Source organism: Cyprinodon tularosa, unplaced genomic scaffold (assembly GCF_016077235.1).
Source record: "Cyprinodon tularosa strain WSP-4 unplaced genomic scaffold, ASM1607723v1 ctg161, whole genome shotgun sequence".
Taxonomy (NCBI): domain Eukaryota; kingdom Metazoa; phylum Chordata; class Actinopteri; order Cyprinodontiformes; family Cyprinodontidae; genus Cyprinodon; species Cyprinodon tularosa.
Genome location: NW_024038449.1, coordinates 1,247,501 through 1,264,416, shown reverse-complemented (window position 1 = coordinate 1,264,416; position 16,916 = coordinate 1,247,501). Strand labels below are relative to the sequence as shown.

General features: G+C 36.8%; 1 protein-coding gene across 1 annotated transcript in view; it reads right to left on the bottom strand.

Moving 5' to 3' along the window:
* Nucleotides 1–4,795: 4,795 nt before the first annotated feature.
* Nucleotides 4,796–16,916, bottom strand: part of lgi1b (leucine-rich, glioma inactivated 1b) — a 20,077-nt gene continuing 7,956 nt past the window's right edge. The window contains exons 4-10 of the mRNA XM_038280588.1: nt 15,900–15,971; nt 11,571–11,642; nt 10,721–10,890; nt 10,386–10,550; nt 8,513–8,733; nt 7,894–8,140; nt 4,796–6,053 (exon numbers count right to left, since the gene is read on the bottom strand). Of these exons, the coding sequence (XP_038136516.1) occupies nt 5,704–6,053; nt 7,894–8,140; nt 8,513–8,733; nt 10,386–10,550; nt 10,721–10,890; nt 11,571–11,642; nt 15,900–15,971 (1,297 nt within the window). The 3' untranslated portion in view covers nt 4,796–5,703. The remainder of the gene's footprint in view (nt 6,054–7,893; nt 8,141–8,512; nt 8,734–10,385; nt 10,551–10,720; nt 10,891–11,570; nt 11,643–15,899; nt 15,972–16,916) is intronic.

The window sequence follows — 16,916 nt, the reverse complement described above, 5'->3', positions numbered from 1 at the left end:
TGCTGGAAATCCAAAACATTACACAACTCTTCAAGTTTCCCTTTGAGCAGATGAGAAAGATACATATCTCTGTTCTCATGCATTTGAAAAAACATTCACCTGAACTATATTTATGTAGTATTAAAATATCAGACGAAAGTGTCCATAACAGTTTTAACCTACATAGAATCAGGTGTGGAGCTATGGGGGGCCAGGAGTGGCCATGGCCACCCTTAGCCAATCATTGCCCCCCCCCCCCCCCCCCCCCCTAGTATTTTTTTCTCTCAAGTAGAATATTCAAAACATTGTAATTTTATATATATGAACAATTACTAATATACCAACATTAGAGATGCTTAGTACAGAATTCATGCTCTTTTCAGAACTAGATTTTCTGTTTTATGCCGTACAGAGAAAATGTGTCTGCAAGTCATCTAAGAGTCTTCAGTGAATTCATAGATACTGTAAATAACCATCCATCCATCCATTTTCTTACATGCGTATCCCAAGTGTAACCCAGCTGTCTACGGGCGAGAGGCGGGGTCCACCCTGGACAGGTCGCCAGTCCATAGCAGGGCAACACAGAGACAAACAGGACAAACAATCATTCACACACTCACTCACACCTAAGGGGACTTCAGAGAAGCCAATTAACCTAATTGTCATGTTTTTGGACTGTGGCAGGAAGCCGGAGTACCCAGAGAGAAACCACGCATGCTCAGGGAGAACATGCAAACTCCATGCAGAAAGACCCCGGGCCGGGAATCGAATCCAGAACCTTCTTGCTGCAAGGCAGCAGTGATACCCACTATTAATATTAATATAGAAATAACTATATTAATAAAAAACTATTAAATTATCAATTTATGTAGATATTAGCGCTTGTAAATATCAATTTAATGCAGAATGATATTCATAAAAGTAGGTAAGTAATGATGATGGAAAAGATTTATGCTCCAGAACTCAAACTTGAAAGAATTTTATTCAATATACCTTTTATCTAGACGGATGTTTAAATATATGCATCTATTTGTTAGCAAAGGCTGTAGGAAACTATAGTTTGTCTTTATTTAGAAATATGGACATTGTGCTTGTCCCTGTTGGAACAGTGTAGATTGACTCTGAGGTTCTGGTGCGTATCCCCTTTCAGCCACCCCTTAGTATACTTTGGTTATTGCCTGGCCACCCTTATAAAATAAAAAAATTTTGGCTACGCCTTTGGTTAAATCCTGCAACAATGCAAGATGATTATGCATTCCTTTTCATGTTATATCTTAAATTAGTAAAGGAGGATATGAATGTAGGATAAAACAATGACAACAGTAAGAAGAGTAGATTAAACATCCCATAATATTTTGTCATTTTGAGTGGTGGTTATAAAGTCTTACAGCTGGAAGGATCTGTTATAACGCTCCCTGATGCATTTAGGGTGCAGCAGTTTGTCACTGAAGGATCTCTCTAGTTCTGCAACAGCTTCATGCATGGGGTGGGAGACATAATCCAACAGAGATGTTATTTTAATTAGAATAATTTTGTTTCCTACCTCCTGCACTGAGTCCAGAAGGCATCCAATCACAGAGATGGCCTTCCTGATCAGATAATCTAGCTGCTTTCTCTCAGCTACAGATAAGCCACTGCTCCAACAGACAGATTCTTGGAAGATGGCTGATTCCACAACAAAGTCATAATAGGTGTTTCGGAGCGCATCCCTCCACTTCAAAAGACAAAAATCATAGTTCTAATAATTCTTAATGTGGCTTGTTGTATAAAAAAACCCATCTACATCAGAGCTCCTTATTATGAACTTTCTTGTGAGCGTTACTTAAAAGTATTTTGGGTCAAGTTACTGGAATACCAACTAACTTGTGCAAAGTGCATCTGAATGTATCTGATATGCATGAGAAAGGTGTTTTTTTCTGTAATTTTCATTCAGAGGCTCCATATTTTTTGGCACAATGTGTACTTGAACAAAAAAAAAAACTAAGAACCTATACTTTAACACTCTATGACCACATCATCCAACCCTGCATACTTTAATTAGTTCTTTTTTTTGTGTTATGAGAATTTAATTAAGGTTGGGAAACACAAACATTGACACAGTTTGAGATAACCCATAATTGTTTTACACTTTCTGTTGAAACATTATTAGCAGGTTAAGAATGTTCAATTTATGACTTTTTTCCAATGCAAATATCAATTAAATGTAAGACCTATATTAAATTAGAAAAAGATAAAGCAACTCATGTTGGCATCTCTGGGTCTGGGATCTGATCCTATCGGTTTTACATTTAAAAACCAATGGGATCAGAGTCTTACATTCAGCTGTAAGACTTTATAACCTCCACTGTTTCCGACAACTTAAAAAAGTTTTTACGTTCATGCTAATTTTGCACGGTTTCTATTCTTAGTCAGTTAATTAACATGCTGCTGTCATTTTAAACATCTCTGATGTTGCTTATATTTTCAAATATCCATTACTGTAAAAATTCCCATAGCTGCATATTGGTTATCTATTCTTAAGGTGCACAGGATTTATATTGTTAAAAAAAATGTACAGTATTTTGTTTGTTTTTATACTCTTCACTGTTATGTTATGCTTATACACTTTTCTAAGGTCCACGTTTGTGTGACCATTTTTTTTCCTATAATCTTTTTACTGCTGTAAACACCAGAATTTCCCTATTGTGGGACAATAAAGGGATTTTCTATAGTATTCTATTCTATTATCACCTTTTGCAATGTGGCCAGTGCAGTAGGCATTCTAATGGTTATTGGTTTTAGTCAACTATGGAAATCTGTGTTTTTTCTTCAGCAAGATCCAATTAAATACTTTCATGCAAGACTTTTCAGTGGATCAGGTCACTTGGTTGTTTTGATTTCCATTCCCAAAACAAACAACCCTAAGCCAGTTTTATGGGTGTAATTACAGCCTTGTTATTTACACAGAACCACAAAATAAATGGCTGCTCCCAGCACTTTTGTCTAAAAACAAACAAAGAAATGTAATTAGGATTTAAAAAGGTCAATGGAAAAGCCAAAAGATGTACATATTTAAAATGTGACTGAATGAAATATAAAACGTGGAATGAGCAATCTAGACTGAATACAGACTTAAAGGTTTTAAACATCACACAATAAATGCAGGATATTAAAAGACGGTAAACTCAAACCAATTATCTCAGTCAAACAATCTGTAGTAGTTTTCTCTGTTTTACTTATTGCAAACCTAAAATAAAATGGGGATTGTTGAAATTATAAGTGTTATACATGATCCTGTTATTTTCTTATTGAAAAATATGAATTCTCAAGCTTCAGACTAAACGTCTTAGTTACGCTGAAGATGCACTTAAATGTATCATATTTAGCAGCCATATTTATGTATAATATTCACAGTTAGTGCATATTATTAGCTAATTTTAAAGCATTTGATATGTAAGTTGTGTCATCTGCCCTTTTCTCATGAGTTATTAAAAAAAGTCCTTAATCCCAGAATAGAATACCCTTCAGCCTAGTTTCTATTTATTAGCTATCATAATTAATTTAAATATTGTATATCTAATGCTAAAATGTTCAATCTATTAAGGTCAAAGAGTTGTATTTTATCAGAAGTGGGGTTTTTTATTGCCATGACGAAGAAAGAGTAAAGCGTTAGGAAAAAACAACATTCCCACACAAGAGGTACCATGAAATATTTTCACAATGTGTGATTAATCAGATACTGGTGATCAAGCAAACAACATTTCTGATTTAGCATTTTATTTCTATGAGATATAAAATACAGTGAGCAAAGTTTTCTAACCTGATCACACTGACACGACAAAAATGTCTACAGTTATGCAGAAAAAGGATCATGATACGGCAATCTGGTTCTGCTCTACATTTAATTCTACAGGCTATCAAAAATAACACTGAGTCTGGAACCTCCTACGTACAAAACTAATATAAATTACACACACATTGTAAACACATAAATACTATATTTGGCAATTTGTTGTCTGGGATGTATTTTGTTATCTGTTCTGCTTCTTTTTGTATCGAATAGGAGCAGGGAGTGAAAGCACAGGTAGTGTGAGCATCACAGTGGTTAGCATTTAGCAGCAGAGAAAAGATAACAATGGTTTTTGCTGCTGGGGGAGAAAAGGGGCTAAGAGTTCAGTGAAAGAGAGGGCACTGGGTTACACAGTGGGAGGCTTCTGGTGTGTTATTCACTGTGAAACCAAAACTACAAGTTTATGCATCATACATGCAGAGTATATTTCACAAGAAGATGATTCTTCACAGTTTATTTTTTTCCTTCCAAGCATGAAATATTAATTGGGGATTTAGGGAGGATTAAGGAGTAACTACTAGACGAATTAAGTCATTTTTTCCTTGAAATGTAACAGTGTGGTATTAACCAATGGCATACCTTTTACAAAAATGTCTTAATACTGGAAAGTGTATCTGATGCTCTTGCAAAAGTCTGAAAATTATTCTTGTATTTTTTTTAGATTGTCTGTTTATTCAAGGTCTCCATCTGGACTGTCGATAGTGAGTCTATAGAGCTATTGTGTCACAGTGTGAGATTTAAATGGCTGTGATTCCTTATCAGAGCCTGCATGTTTTAATCTTCATCTAAGCATTAAGTAAGATAAGTCTACAAAACCTTGCAAAAGTATTCACACCCTTTGAATTTTTTTCCACACCTTTTTATCTAGGTTGTATTTCATAAAGAAAGTGGCACATAACTGGAAACTGAAAAATAAGGTCCAGTTTGTAGTTTTAACTACAGTAACATGTGGAATAAACATGTTTTCTAAATGCAACCTCAATGACTGGAGTTTTCAAAGACTGAAAAAAGTTCTGTGGGCTAAATAAACCCAAAACCTTCTGATCGAAATGCAAAATACCAACACTGCAAATCACCCTGAATGCTAAGTTAACACCTGGAAACGTTATGGAGATGCTTTTCTTAAGTAATGATAGGGAAGTTGATTAGATGGAGCTAAAAATAAGACAATCCTGTACAAAAAAAGAACCTGTGAGACTCTAAAACACATATGGAGAAGTTGAAGATATGTTATTACTTCACACAAAGAGTAAAGTGGGGTAAAAGTACATAAATCTGGTGACACAAATGATGGGAAAAACTTTAGATTTTGACCTCTAAAGAGCGTCTCAGCTCTCTTTTGTTTGTCTTAATTTGTGCTGCTGAAGTAAATCGTGACATCAGCTAAAGGTCAAAAATGTAATTTAGAAAAACACTGGATGTCATTTGGCAGAATTGGTGTTCTGAAATTAGAGTTTAAAAAGAATCAATGCAGACTGCATCAGTCTGTTCAGAACAGATGTAGAAAATAAAACTTTAAATGAATTTCTTTTTTCCTTTCACATCTCACATGCCAGCAGCAAGCATGGGCATTGATGCTGAAGTATATTTCCCTGAACTGGTTTGATAAAATAAAGGAAAAAAAATCAAAGTTATAAAACCTGTCACCCCATCGGTTAGAAGAAAACTTAAAACACAAAATTACAATAGAACGGGGTCTTAAAAATTAAGAAAAGTGGTAACTATATGGCTTTTTTTATTTGAAAAAAAGGAATTCCCAATTAGATAACAGTCTGACCTGGTTCTAAGGCCTCCTTGGTAAAACCTATAGTAGGACGCAATTCATGGATTTAAATTCGGACTTTTTACACCATCACTGAAAAGTAAAACTGAATTGAACTTAACACAAAGTGATTTTAGTCGCTCAGGTCGATCATGAGGTGCTCATAAATCTGAGTTTTCCCCTTGAAGCTGGACGCCAACAGGAACACCCGGTTGTCAACAGAGACCACAGAAAACCCCCGCGGTGCCTGAATACTCAGTTCCTGAGATGGGACAAACTGCCCCCTCTTAGTGTCCCATTGGTAGACCTGTGTCAGTGAAAAATCGCTGCCCAGGATGGCATACTGCCACTTGCCCACAGAGACAGGCTGGAACACCATAGAGCCACGGGAAGGGAATGCCTGCACTTCTTTGAACATGGCACCGTCCCAGCGCATCACCCTGGAGTCCCCGATGTATCTTGTCAAGCATATGAACAGCTCACCTTTGAAAAAGGACAAAGATCCAAGAGACTGTTTAGTTTAGACCTTAGGGAATTTAACATGGATGGGAAACGAAAAGCTCACAAAAGCAGTTTACGTAATTCCAAATCTCAAATAATTTACTGCTTGTGGCAACAGCAACTCAGGAAAGAAGCACAAATAGTTTAGCTGCCTCACAGGCAAGGACACAATGAAAGCAATGTTTCATAGTAGTGATAAATGAGCTGTTTTTATTGTGGTGGCATAAAACCACCTTGAAAAGAAAACCCGTACCTACTGTAAGATGAGAAACAAAGGTCTAATAAATAACATACATATAATGCTATAAAAATGTGTTTGCTGCCTTATGGCTTTCTGGTGTTACAGTGAAATGTTTCAGATCATCAAACATATTTTGAGAAAGGTCACTGGAGTAAAGACATATGTTCTGAAAGTATACTTTTTTTCAAAGGAGAAAAAGGCCCTTTAAAATAAAGGTGAATGGAAAAGTAACTGCCCCTAATATAATGAAAGGTTGTAGCATCTTTGACCATCTCTATTTCAATCAAGCTTTATTGAGAAATGGCTCTAAGTATTTTAGATCAATGTGAGGTGATTTGGACCCGTTCTTCACATCAGAGGATTTTCAAGCATTGCTACTGCATCTCAACTAAATTAATGTCCAGATCTTGACTAGGCCTCTCCCAAATATGTATTTATTTACTTTCATTATTCCTCATAATACAAATGCAGACTTGCACGTGTGCCTTTCATGATTGGTCACAAAGTGGTGGCAGGACTTTTTCTTTTCCTTCAGGATTTCCACATTTCATTGCTAGAAATGTGCTCTTAAAGAGATCTTATAGGCCTTGTAATGATCAGGACTACTGTGTTTAGTAAGTAGAAAATGGTTTATTTAACCTGGAGAGACTCATACAGAGAAAAGATGCAATTAGAAAATATTAAATTAATTTGTACAAGTAACATGAGCATAATCGTCAACATGTTTCTATCTAAGGGAACCCAGCTAATTTCATCGACTCATTGACTGTCTGCAATCCCCCGCACTGATTATGCATGTAGCGACAGTAGAGAGGAAAACTCCCTTTTAACAGGAAGAAACCTTTCAGCAGAACCAGGTTCAGTGTGAGTGGCCATAAGGCGAAGCCGACTGGGGTTCAAGGAGACGGAAGCAGATGAAGACATTAAAAAAAAATAAGTTATTTGGCGCTCGGGCCCCTACAGAAGACTTTGATGCTGTGAATCAACATATGCTTGGATTAGTAACCTAGAAAAAGATTAGCGTAGTCTTCCCCCAGGGCCCGGACACTGGTGGTGAAATAAGCCAGAGGATGAGTGGGACTGAGAATGAGGGAGGAGATGGGTGGAAGTTTGCTTGCAAGATGATTGGCTTCGGAGGAGGAGCGGCCCCCCGAGTTAATTGGCTGGGGCTGAATGAGGGACATTGCAGGTGGTTCAGGTGAAGCTCAAATGAGTCTTCAAGACTGAAATCACGCATAAGCTTCATTTACAGTAGTTTCTGTTTTAACAAGGGGGCTATTACATTTCTACAAAGAGCAAAAATAGTTTAGATATATATTTCTATTTAATTTGGATACCTTTCTTATTTTTAAATTAGGTTTGCTGATCTGAAACATTTAAAGAGTAAACAAAAAAAAGCAAAAACAGATTAAAGTCAATATTTGGAAACTCCTACTGAGACCAAATACACTTTTTTTTTCTCAAAATAAAGACCTTAACGATGCAGGGGAAAAAGATACATTTCTACATTAAAAGACTGAATTACGTGAACTGGACAACTGACAATCAAAATGGTTTAGACCTCAATGTTTTAGTTCTCACCTTTCACCCGAAAGTGTTTGATGGAGAATACATCCTCCATGTCTGGTATATCAGTCCTGCGGTCAAACTTCTTCTGGCTCCTGTTCCATTGGTACACAACAGGCCTCTGGGAGCTGCTGGACAAAATCAGGTGGGGTTTGTTGGAAATCTCCAGATATTCAACATCCGTATCCCTGTACCAGGGATGAAGCGCCTGGTGGGAATAGAAGCCAATGCCGTTCCATTTGTATACAGTTGTGGACCCAGCCTGCAAAAAACAGGAAAAGAATCAAACAGTTAATTTATAATTTATGACAAAATTTACATTTTAGAGTGTTGGACTTGATAAAGTAGCGTGTGTGTGTTCATGAGTGTCCCTGAGCATATGCCTAAGCATATGCAAACGTTTGGCAATGCAAGACAAATCAGCAGGAGCAGACATGAGCCAACACATTGCAGACAAGAGCATCAGGGGAGGAGCTGGCAAACATGGTGGTATTATTCATTCATAGTAAATAACAACACCTGCACAATGGTTAAGAATCAAATTCGGTAGCCCTGATGATTTTTTTTTTCCTTAAATAAAAACATGACTGAAACAGTAGAAAACGTGAAGAAGCAAAAAAATAAACCTCCCAACCTTGGAGCTGTCAGCAATGACAAAGAAAGATTCTCCATCAATCACAAACGTCTCGATGTCGTTAGGTTTGCGAATCCTCAAAATGTCAATATCTTGGATCTTGATGAACTTGTTTGCAGAGGAGTCACGTTTGTAAATGTGGGAGCCTCCAAACAGCTGGGCCACAATGATGAAGAGCTGGTTGTCAATCACCGCTGGCTTGCAGACAACAATAGAGGTGCCTCGGTAGGAAAGATACACAAATTGAATGATTAGAGCTATGTGCATAATGTTTGCAAACAAAGCAAGTACCAGAATACAACCATAAATAGTTGCCTCCTTAAATCAGATATAAAGACTGAGTACTTAGAAAGAACTAGTGCCATTCTGGAGTTTTTGGTTCTGTGTAAGTTTTCATTTTGGGTTCTAAGTTATGGTTTATTTTATGTCATTCTGTATTGTCATATAATGTTTTTCAATTCTTAGTTTTAATCTTCCTTTTTATGTCTTTTCAGCATTTTTGCAATCATTTGTTCCTTGGTCTAGTTTTAGTTAGTTAGTTATTGTCTTATCTTTAGGTTATATTTTCCAGTTCTCCAGTTATCTCCAGTCCCTTCTCTTATCATTCCCATTAGCCGTATTTAACTTCTTTTCTAATTACCCTTTGTTGCCCCCCAGTGTCCTTTTCCTTTTCCCTTGGCTTCTTTCTAGCTGCTTCTGTCCACACCTGCTCCCAATTAACTGATTACTCCACTCTTTGGGTGTGTCCGAATGTCTGCCCTAATCACTATATAGGGCACTATATAGTGGTTACGCAAATATTAGAGTATCCGAACGTCTATTTGATGTAAAAGCAGTGGACTCCAAATTTCCCTTGGCTCCTTTCTAGCTGCTTCTGTCCACACCTGCTCCCAATTAACTGATTACTCCACTCTTTGGGTGTGTCCGAATGTCTGCCCTAATCCCAAAATAGGGCACTATATAGTGGTTATGCCATTTTAGAGTGTCCAAACATCTAGTGGATGTAAAAGCAGTGGACTCCAAATTCCCCACAATGCACCTTGAAAAGCAGTGATCATCCATGGTTACTGGATGAGCAGATATATCCCTGCATGCTTTGCGCAGAGAGCTCTCCTCGCAAAGCATTATGGGATTTGCTGTCACAGCAGCCCGCTCTCACCGTATGCTGTTGCTACCTGTCAGCATCAACAAATAACAAAGATGGCGCAGCCAGGAAGCTGCGGAGGCGGAGTTACGTGACCAACGGGGAGAGAAAAGTAGGATTTAGGGGTTAGGGTAGACATTCAGACACAGCCTTTGTTCTGTCTCCCGTGTATACTCCTCCTCTGCAGTTCCTCAGTGCTGGATTCTCTTAATTTCTTCTTGTACATTTCTCCCATACTTCTCTAGTTTTTGGTTCCTGATGTCCTAGCCTGTTATTTCTGGATTTATGTAAAACCATATAATTATAACACCATATAATTCACCATTAAAACTGTAAAAACCATCTATGCCTTGTCTACTCTGCATTTTGGTCCACAACATCCACCAACCCTGACAGCCTTGAAATTAAAAGTACACATGAGGAAAGAGTTATGAGATGCAAAACACTGAGCCAAGCACTAGCAGAAATATGGCCTTAAAACAATCAATTTTTGCATCCAAATGAGTTGCTGACATCAAACGATGAAATATTTATATTAATCTCATTCATTTTCAATATCCAAGAAGTTAGAATGTTTTAGCTAAGTTTAAGTAGAACTCTTAGCTGCTGATTAAGGAGACGATACTTTTACTGTACAATTTGTAAACCTCTGGCTTTGTATAATCCTACTGCTCCTTTTTATATCAAATATTCACAGTTTGCAGTCTATAATAGTTTTTTTATACTCACTTTCAATTGTGTCATATGTTCTAAAGGTCATCTCAACATGATCCCATTCCAGGAAGTTGCATGTGCCAGCAAAGGGCTGTGCAAACACCACATACTGCTCATTGGCAAAGGTGAAGGCTTCAACTGAAATGGACTCAAACCTCAGCAGCTGATAGGAGGCAAACTCTGAGAAAACAAGATGCAGTATTGGACTTTGACCTTGATCTTGAAGTAATCCCTTCATATTCAATATCTAACATAAACATGCATAGGTGCAGCAGACATTACTGGTTAATATGCAGTGTGGAGCTGTTATTTGTGTGATGCAGGGACAGAGGGGACACACAAAGTGATACCTGTAGTGATGCAGTCAAATGACTGTGGCTGCAGGTCATTGATTTTCTTCCCATGGTGAATGGGTGGCCCACTGCAGTAGATCTGGTCCAGAGTTGCGTTGGTGTTATGCATCCACTCCACCAGCCACTTGAGCTGGCAGTCACAAACCAGATTATTCCCTCGTAGATCCCTGCATGTGAGAAAAAATCCCATCCAGGCATATTGTAAATGATTTTCATCTTTAAAATATAAATATTCAGAGTTTTTTGGCTAATGTTTTAACGATGAAGTCCCTCCATGATTTTTTCTGGGTTCAAGCCAACTAGCGCCCCATCCACTGAGTGCTCTCTCCTCCTCACACACTCCATCTGAGTAGTCATTGACCTTGAATTCTTAGACTGAATCCATGCATGCTCACATCATTCTGCTTGGTTTTGACAGTGCAGCCATAATAAGATCCGAGTTAGTTTTTTTCTGAGTGACTTACAACCTTTTTGCTGAAACATTTTGGGAATCTGACATTTCCTTTTCTTTTTTGACCTTTAGACTACACTGCTTTTTATTTTTCGTCTTAACTGCATAAAAGTGTTCTACGCATCACCTTCCTTCTTTTCTCCAGTTTGACCTCAGGAGAAGCAGAGGGAGAACGATTTCACTGACTTATTGCATTAAATGAGTCATGAGTCAAAGGACTTTACAAACACATTTTTTTTTTTTGCTTTTCCTGATTTTTATCCCATGCAGGCATGCAAAGCAAAAACCCTCTGTCCACTTTATATCCTTCCATATATTGTTTTAAACATTGCAAGTCAAGAGCTGGTGCCTGTCTCCAACAAGAACTGTGGCATAAAATAAAAACCATTAACTCACACTTTGGTCAAAGCATCCATACCCTTGAAGACATCTTTGGGCAGTGTTTCCAGGTTGTTGTAAGCCAGACTCCTAATCAACAAAAAGGAACAAAAAAGATTATTTAAGATACTCTTTAAATCTGCAGACATCATTCTATGTAATCAATAGTGTCCAGAAAAATAAATTTCCCATTTTTTACCTCCAGACAGAGCTCTGCAAAACACACATATACTATATTCTGCACATATTAACTTAGATATCCAAAGAGTGTACAGGTCTAAGGACAAACATTTTAAAAAAATAGGCCCCACCAAGAGTCAAAGACATAAACATAAACATTTCACTGCTTACAATTAAGGTAGCATCAGGTAAGCCTTCCTCTGCAGAGTCTCTCAACTAAAAGCTCAGCTGAACTTCGAAACAGCCAAACAGACAGAGATAAAAGCTGCATTATTCAGTAGAGAGTTTGTCATTCTGAGAACAAAGACCATTTTCTTCTTCTTTTTTTTCTTTTTTTTAACAAGAATGCACTCTCCAAACAGAGGGATTTGAAGCTGGCTTTACTGCCTCTGCCCTTCAATGATGTATTTAGTGTGTGGGAAGCAGTTTAAATTCCCACACATTCTGAATGTATTCATGGTTCTTTAAAAAAAAGAAAAAAAAAAGAAAAACTCCATAAACAGTCTTGATAAATAAGAGGTGCAAATTCTCAGTTGTACAGGTTTCCTTATAAATAAGGACACAACAAATCTGAGAGGTCTAAAACTATAATTAAACAATCTCAACTAAACAACACCATGTTTTGTAAGTATTTTTAGTATTGATTTAGGATACAATATATGTGTAATTTATCCTATGTCATTTAGCCTATAAACATAAAACAATAAGAATCAAACACGTGATAAACTAAGGACACCTATAGTGCCTTTGCATGACAGGATAAAGAAATTATTGGAGCTTGGTAATGCTAATTAAATGCATTTGATGAACTGAGCATTTGGTTATGGACATTAACACCCAGATAGGAATACATCAACACAATTAGAAAAGCAAATGATGGTGTTTTTCATGATGCCATTCAGGAGTAGGTTCCAATATGCTTGATATGGTTTATCACCCAGGGTGCTATCAGAATAGACACACATGCTGAGAAAAAGGTTTTCTATCTATTGCAAGTTTATGATTTGCAGTTATGACTTGTCCAATCAGGAATTCGATCATCCTCTATAAAAAGTTCTTTGCCAGATAAAAAAAAAAAAAGTTTTAAAAAGATAAATTATTTAATATAGGAACATAAATGGATTAACAATTTCTGTTACTGTACTACAAAGGATGGCATGATTAGTAACAAATATCGTTGGATTCAAACCAGGGTTGATATTGTTAACTAAAACTAACAAAATTATGAAAACTAGAATTTAAAAAACTTTTTTTTTTTAACTGAAGTAAAAATAAAAATTGGACCTTGGAGAAAAAATAAAACTAAACTTACATTTTCAAAACTAATTAGGTGAGAGGTGGGGTAGCCCCTGACAGGTTGTCGCAGGGCAAAACAGAGACAAACGAAGACACACATGCACACACACACTCACAGCTAAGGACAATGTAGAGAAGCCAATTAATCTAATAGTCATGTTTTGGACTGTGGAAGGAAGCTGAAGTACCCGGAGAGAACCTATGTATCATGGGGAAAACATGCAGAAAGACACCGGGCCAGGAATCAAACCCAGAACCTTCTTGCTGCACGGCAGCAGTGCTACCCACTGCCTCAATATGAGGTCTAGTTTCCATTTGCTGTTCTAGCTTCTTTTCACTTAACTGCTTTACCCCAGCAGATGGCAGATAAGGCAGGCAGGGGTCCATTTCACACAGCAGATTTAACATACTCAGACTCAACTCTCAATTGATCTAGCCTAAGGTTGGAACTACAGCTGCCCTACAGGCTGCTAACCCTATAGTTGCAAAGGAGAGGAAGATAGTGAAGGAGAAGATTGCTGCTCGAGTTAGTGCGTACATTTTTATGCAGTCTGCTATGGCAGGCTGTTTTTCCTGTTCCTAATTACATTCCTAGTTGGAACTGTAACAGCAGATTTTCTAAATTAAATTTTTGCTACAGAAACTGAATTTCAAAAAGTAAAAACACTAAACTGTACAAGCAAAAATGAAGTTTTATATACATAGAAAGTGGCCATTATGACATTTATCAGCTTGACTGAATATGTATTTATAACATCTGGAAAACATTTCTTCACCGTCAAAATAATACAATTGATGACCAGCAATAATAGGAATATGGAGATCTGATATTCATTTATAGACATCCATTGTCATTTTGACAAGGACAAAATGCTTTATTTTCCAGATATCAGGAATACATATTCAGTCACACTAATACATATTAAAAAGGCCTGCCATAGCCTGCTGTAAGCACAATAACATAATGGAGGAAACTAGTTTACCGCATAATGGTAGTGGATCAACATATTCTATTTAGGTGAAATCATCTGGAAGCAGGTGAGGATGAAGCATAAAAACATTGTTCTAATTGATAGGACCTGTGCATCATCTTACGGGGTTCCTCCTTATTTTGATTCTGATTTCCTTTACACAGTAAATTCTATGTGGCTGTTTGCAGCCGCTTCGGATGTTATCGTCCCAATAAACGGCCGTTATTAATGGTTATCAGTCCCAGTTCTCAATGAATCCCAACCCTGCAATGAATCCCTAACTCAATGAATTGCAACCCTGTAATTCACTTTCACCGCATAATTAATTATTCTATTCATGTAATATAAAAAAAAATATTATGTGCGTGTCGCTCATATTAAACAAACCAAAACCAAATTAACCCTTATAAACTGTCAACTGAGTTGTAGAACCCTCTCCCTATGTAGCGGAGACAGAGGACACTCTGAATTTACTGAACAAAACCTGCTTCCAACCAGATTAGCTCTGGGGAGACTGTTACCAAGGCAACAGAAACAGAGGTTGAGGAAACTCTCTTTGTGAAGCAGAAAACTCAGAGTTTCCTTGATTTCAGGTTTAAAAAGCTTTTTAAAACAGACCCCGGGCCATCTGTATTGTTGCTGAGGTCTGTCCTTATCTAAGATTTTATTTCTACTTTCTTTTATGTGTGTGTGTCCCTGTGTCTTGCCACCTGTATGTTAGCTGTATTACAAAAAAATGTCAACTATAACTAAAACTAATAAAAACTAAACTGAAGTTAATCATTTTTTAAAACTAAAACTAAACTAACTTGCAAATATTAAAAACAAATTAAAACTAAAATAGAATTAAAAATCTGAAATCAAAGCTAAATATGATACAAACTAAGGATAAATTAAAAAAACTATATAAACCTTGGTCAAAAGTAATTTTCTGAGACAGAAATCTCGTGTTTCTAGATGTTGATTTCGGATCAAACCACTTATAAAATATCTTAGAAACCACTGTTGTCCATAACAAATACATCATTCATACATTTTTTCTTAAATAGATTTTTAAAAAAGGTCCTCAGAAGCCAACTATGATGTTTTACCAAATAACCAAGACAGTTGTTTAGGTATTTTTGACTGTGGGTTGTTGCAAAATCTGACCAGAGCAACCTTGCAAAGAGTCAGATAGAGATTATAGGTCATATGTTTTAGGTTACAGTACAGTTATATTTAGATTTGACCAGTAGGTCACTCATTTCCCAAGCTTGTTTCCTCAGTTAGTTTCCTTAGTCTGCAAAAATAAATGACACATAACTGTTTATTTTATTTAACTGATCACCATTCTAATAACTGTTAATTATAATGTTTACATCTATAATAACAATTCATAAACATCTATAACTTACTGTAAGAATACAAATACACAGAATTATTAATATTTTTTGTCCAAAATCCCCGGCAGAAAAACAAAATAAAAACATCCAACTCTCATCTTGTGCAACCTGATATTGCTGACATGTTCAGACAGTCACCTTGTGAGCTAACCACTGCCAGCAGCAGTTCCTCCTGCCTTTGCATTCCAGATACTGACAGACTGATATAGCAGCAGAAAACCAGACACTGATGTGCAGTATATTTTAGAACAAGGAAAATTCTGATATTGTTGTGAAATACCCATCAGGCTGCTTTCAAACAATTAGGCCCACAGAAAATCATTGAAAACTTCCTGCATAGACGTCTAACTTCTGGGAAGAAGGCAATTAATTAGAACAAATGGTGAGGAAGGAAAGAAACACAGAAAAAAGAAGGGAGTTTAAAAAGAAAAGCTTGGGATGTAAAAAAAAAAAAAAAAAAAAAAAAAAACAGGGAGAAAAGGGAAAGTCATATAGGATAAAAAACATTAAATACTTACAAATGCAACAGTGACTTTAGACCCCGGAAAGCAAATGGAGATATTGATGCAATTCTGTTGTTTTCAATGAATCTGTAAAAAAAAAAAAATCACAAAAAAAAAACTTAAATATAAAGAACTTAACAATTTATACATTTTACTATTAAAACTGAACACTTCTTAGGAAATAAGCAAGTATGTGTTTGCAAATCTTGAGCCTGGTAGTGTAATTCCAAACACAACTTCAGTATGACCTTAACAAAGCAGTGCATAATTGCATCATGAACATTTGTGTGGTTTTCAAATTTTTTTTAAATAAATATATAGAAGGGTCGCATGAATTTAACAACATATTGTTCTCAGGTCCTGCTGAGGAAAAGCATCCTACATCCGGATTGTACCAACAAACTATTCATGATGACCTGAACAGAAAATTTCCTTTATAATTTTGGCCAGGAAGTTGAAGTTTCAATTGGATTGAATAAAGAGGTCTACTATGTATTCTTATCCAAACATGATCTCTAACCATCTCTTTTTCTTTTTTGAGGTTTTTACAGCACTAATGGCTCTCTCTTTTTTTCTTTCTTTCGTTTTTTTACAGTGGACCGACAGGAAAAGGGTTACAACAGAGGGGGAGAGACATGCAGTAAAGGTCCACACGTTGGGTCGGTCGCGTCAGGAACTAACTTGTGCACGCTAACCACTGCACCACTGAAGCACGCCCCTGTGTCGATCTCTAAACAGCTTTCATCAATTGCTCTCTTCTTTCCACACTTCTTTTAAGGCTAGGTTCTTTGACTGATCTTCGCTTTGGATCATTGCAGGTTCACTGGCTACTATGGCTTCATGGCTGCTTCTCTGATTAATCACCTCCTCACCCTACTTTTGAGAGCAGGTTGTGATGCCTTTGCAGGGTTGAAGGTGATGAATTGAACAGTGTTCTATGAATTTTAAAGCTTTATAATATAATTTCATCGTCTAAGAGTGACATGGGCAGGAGTAGCATATGATAGTGAATCAAATGCCTATGCAAGCCAC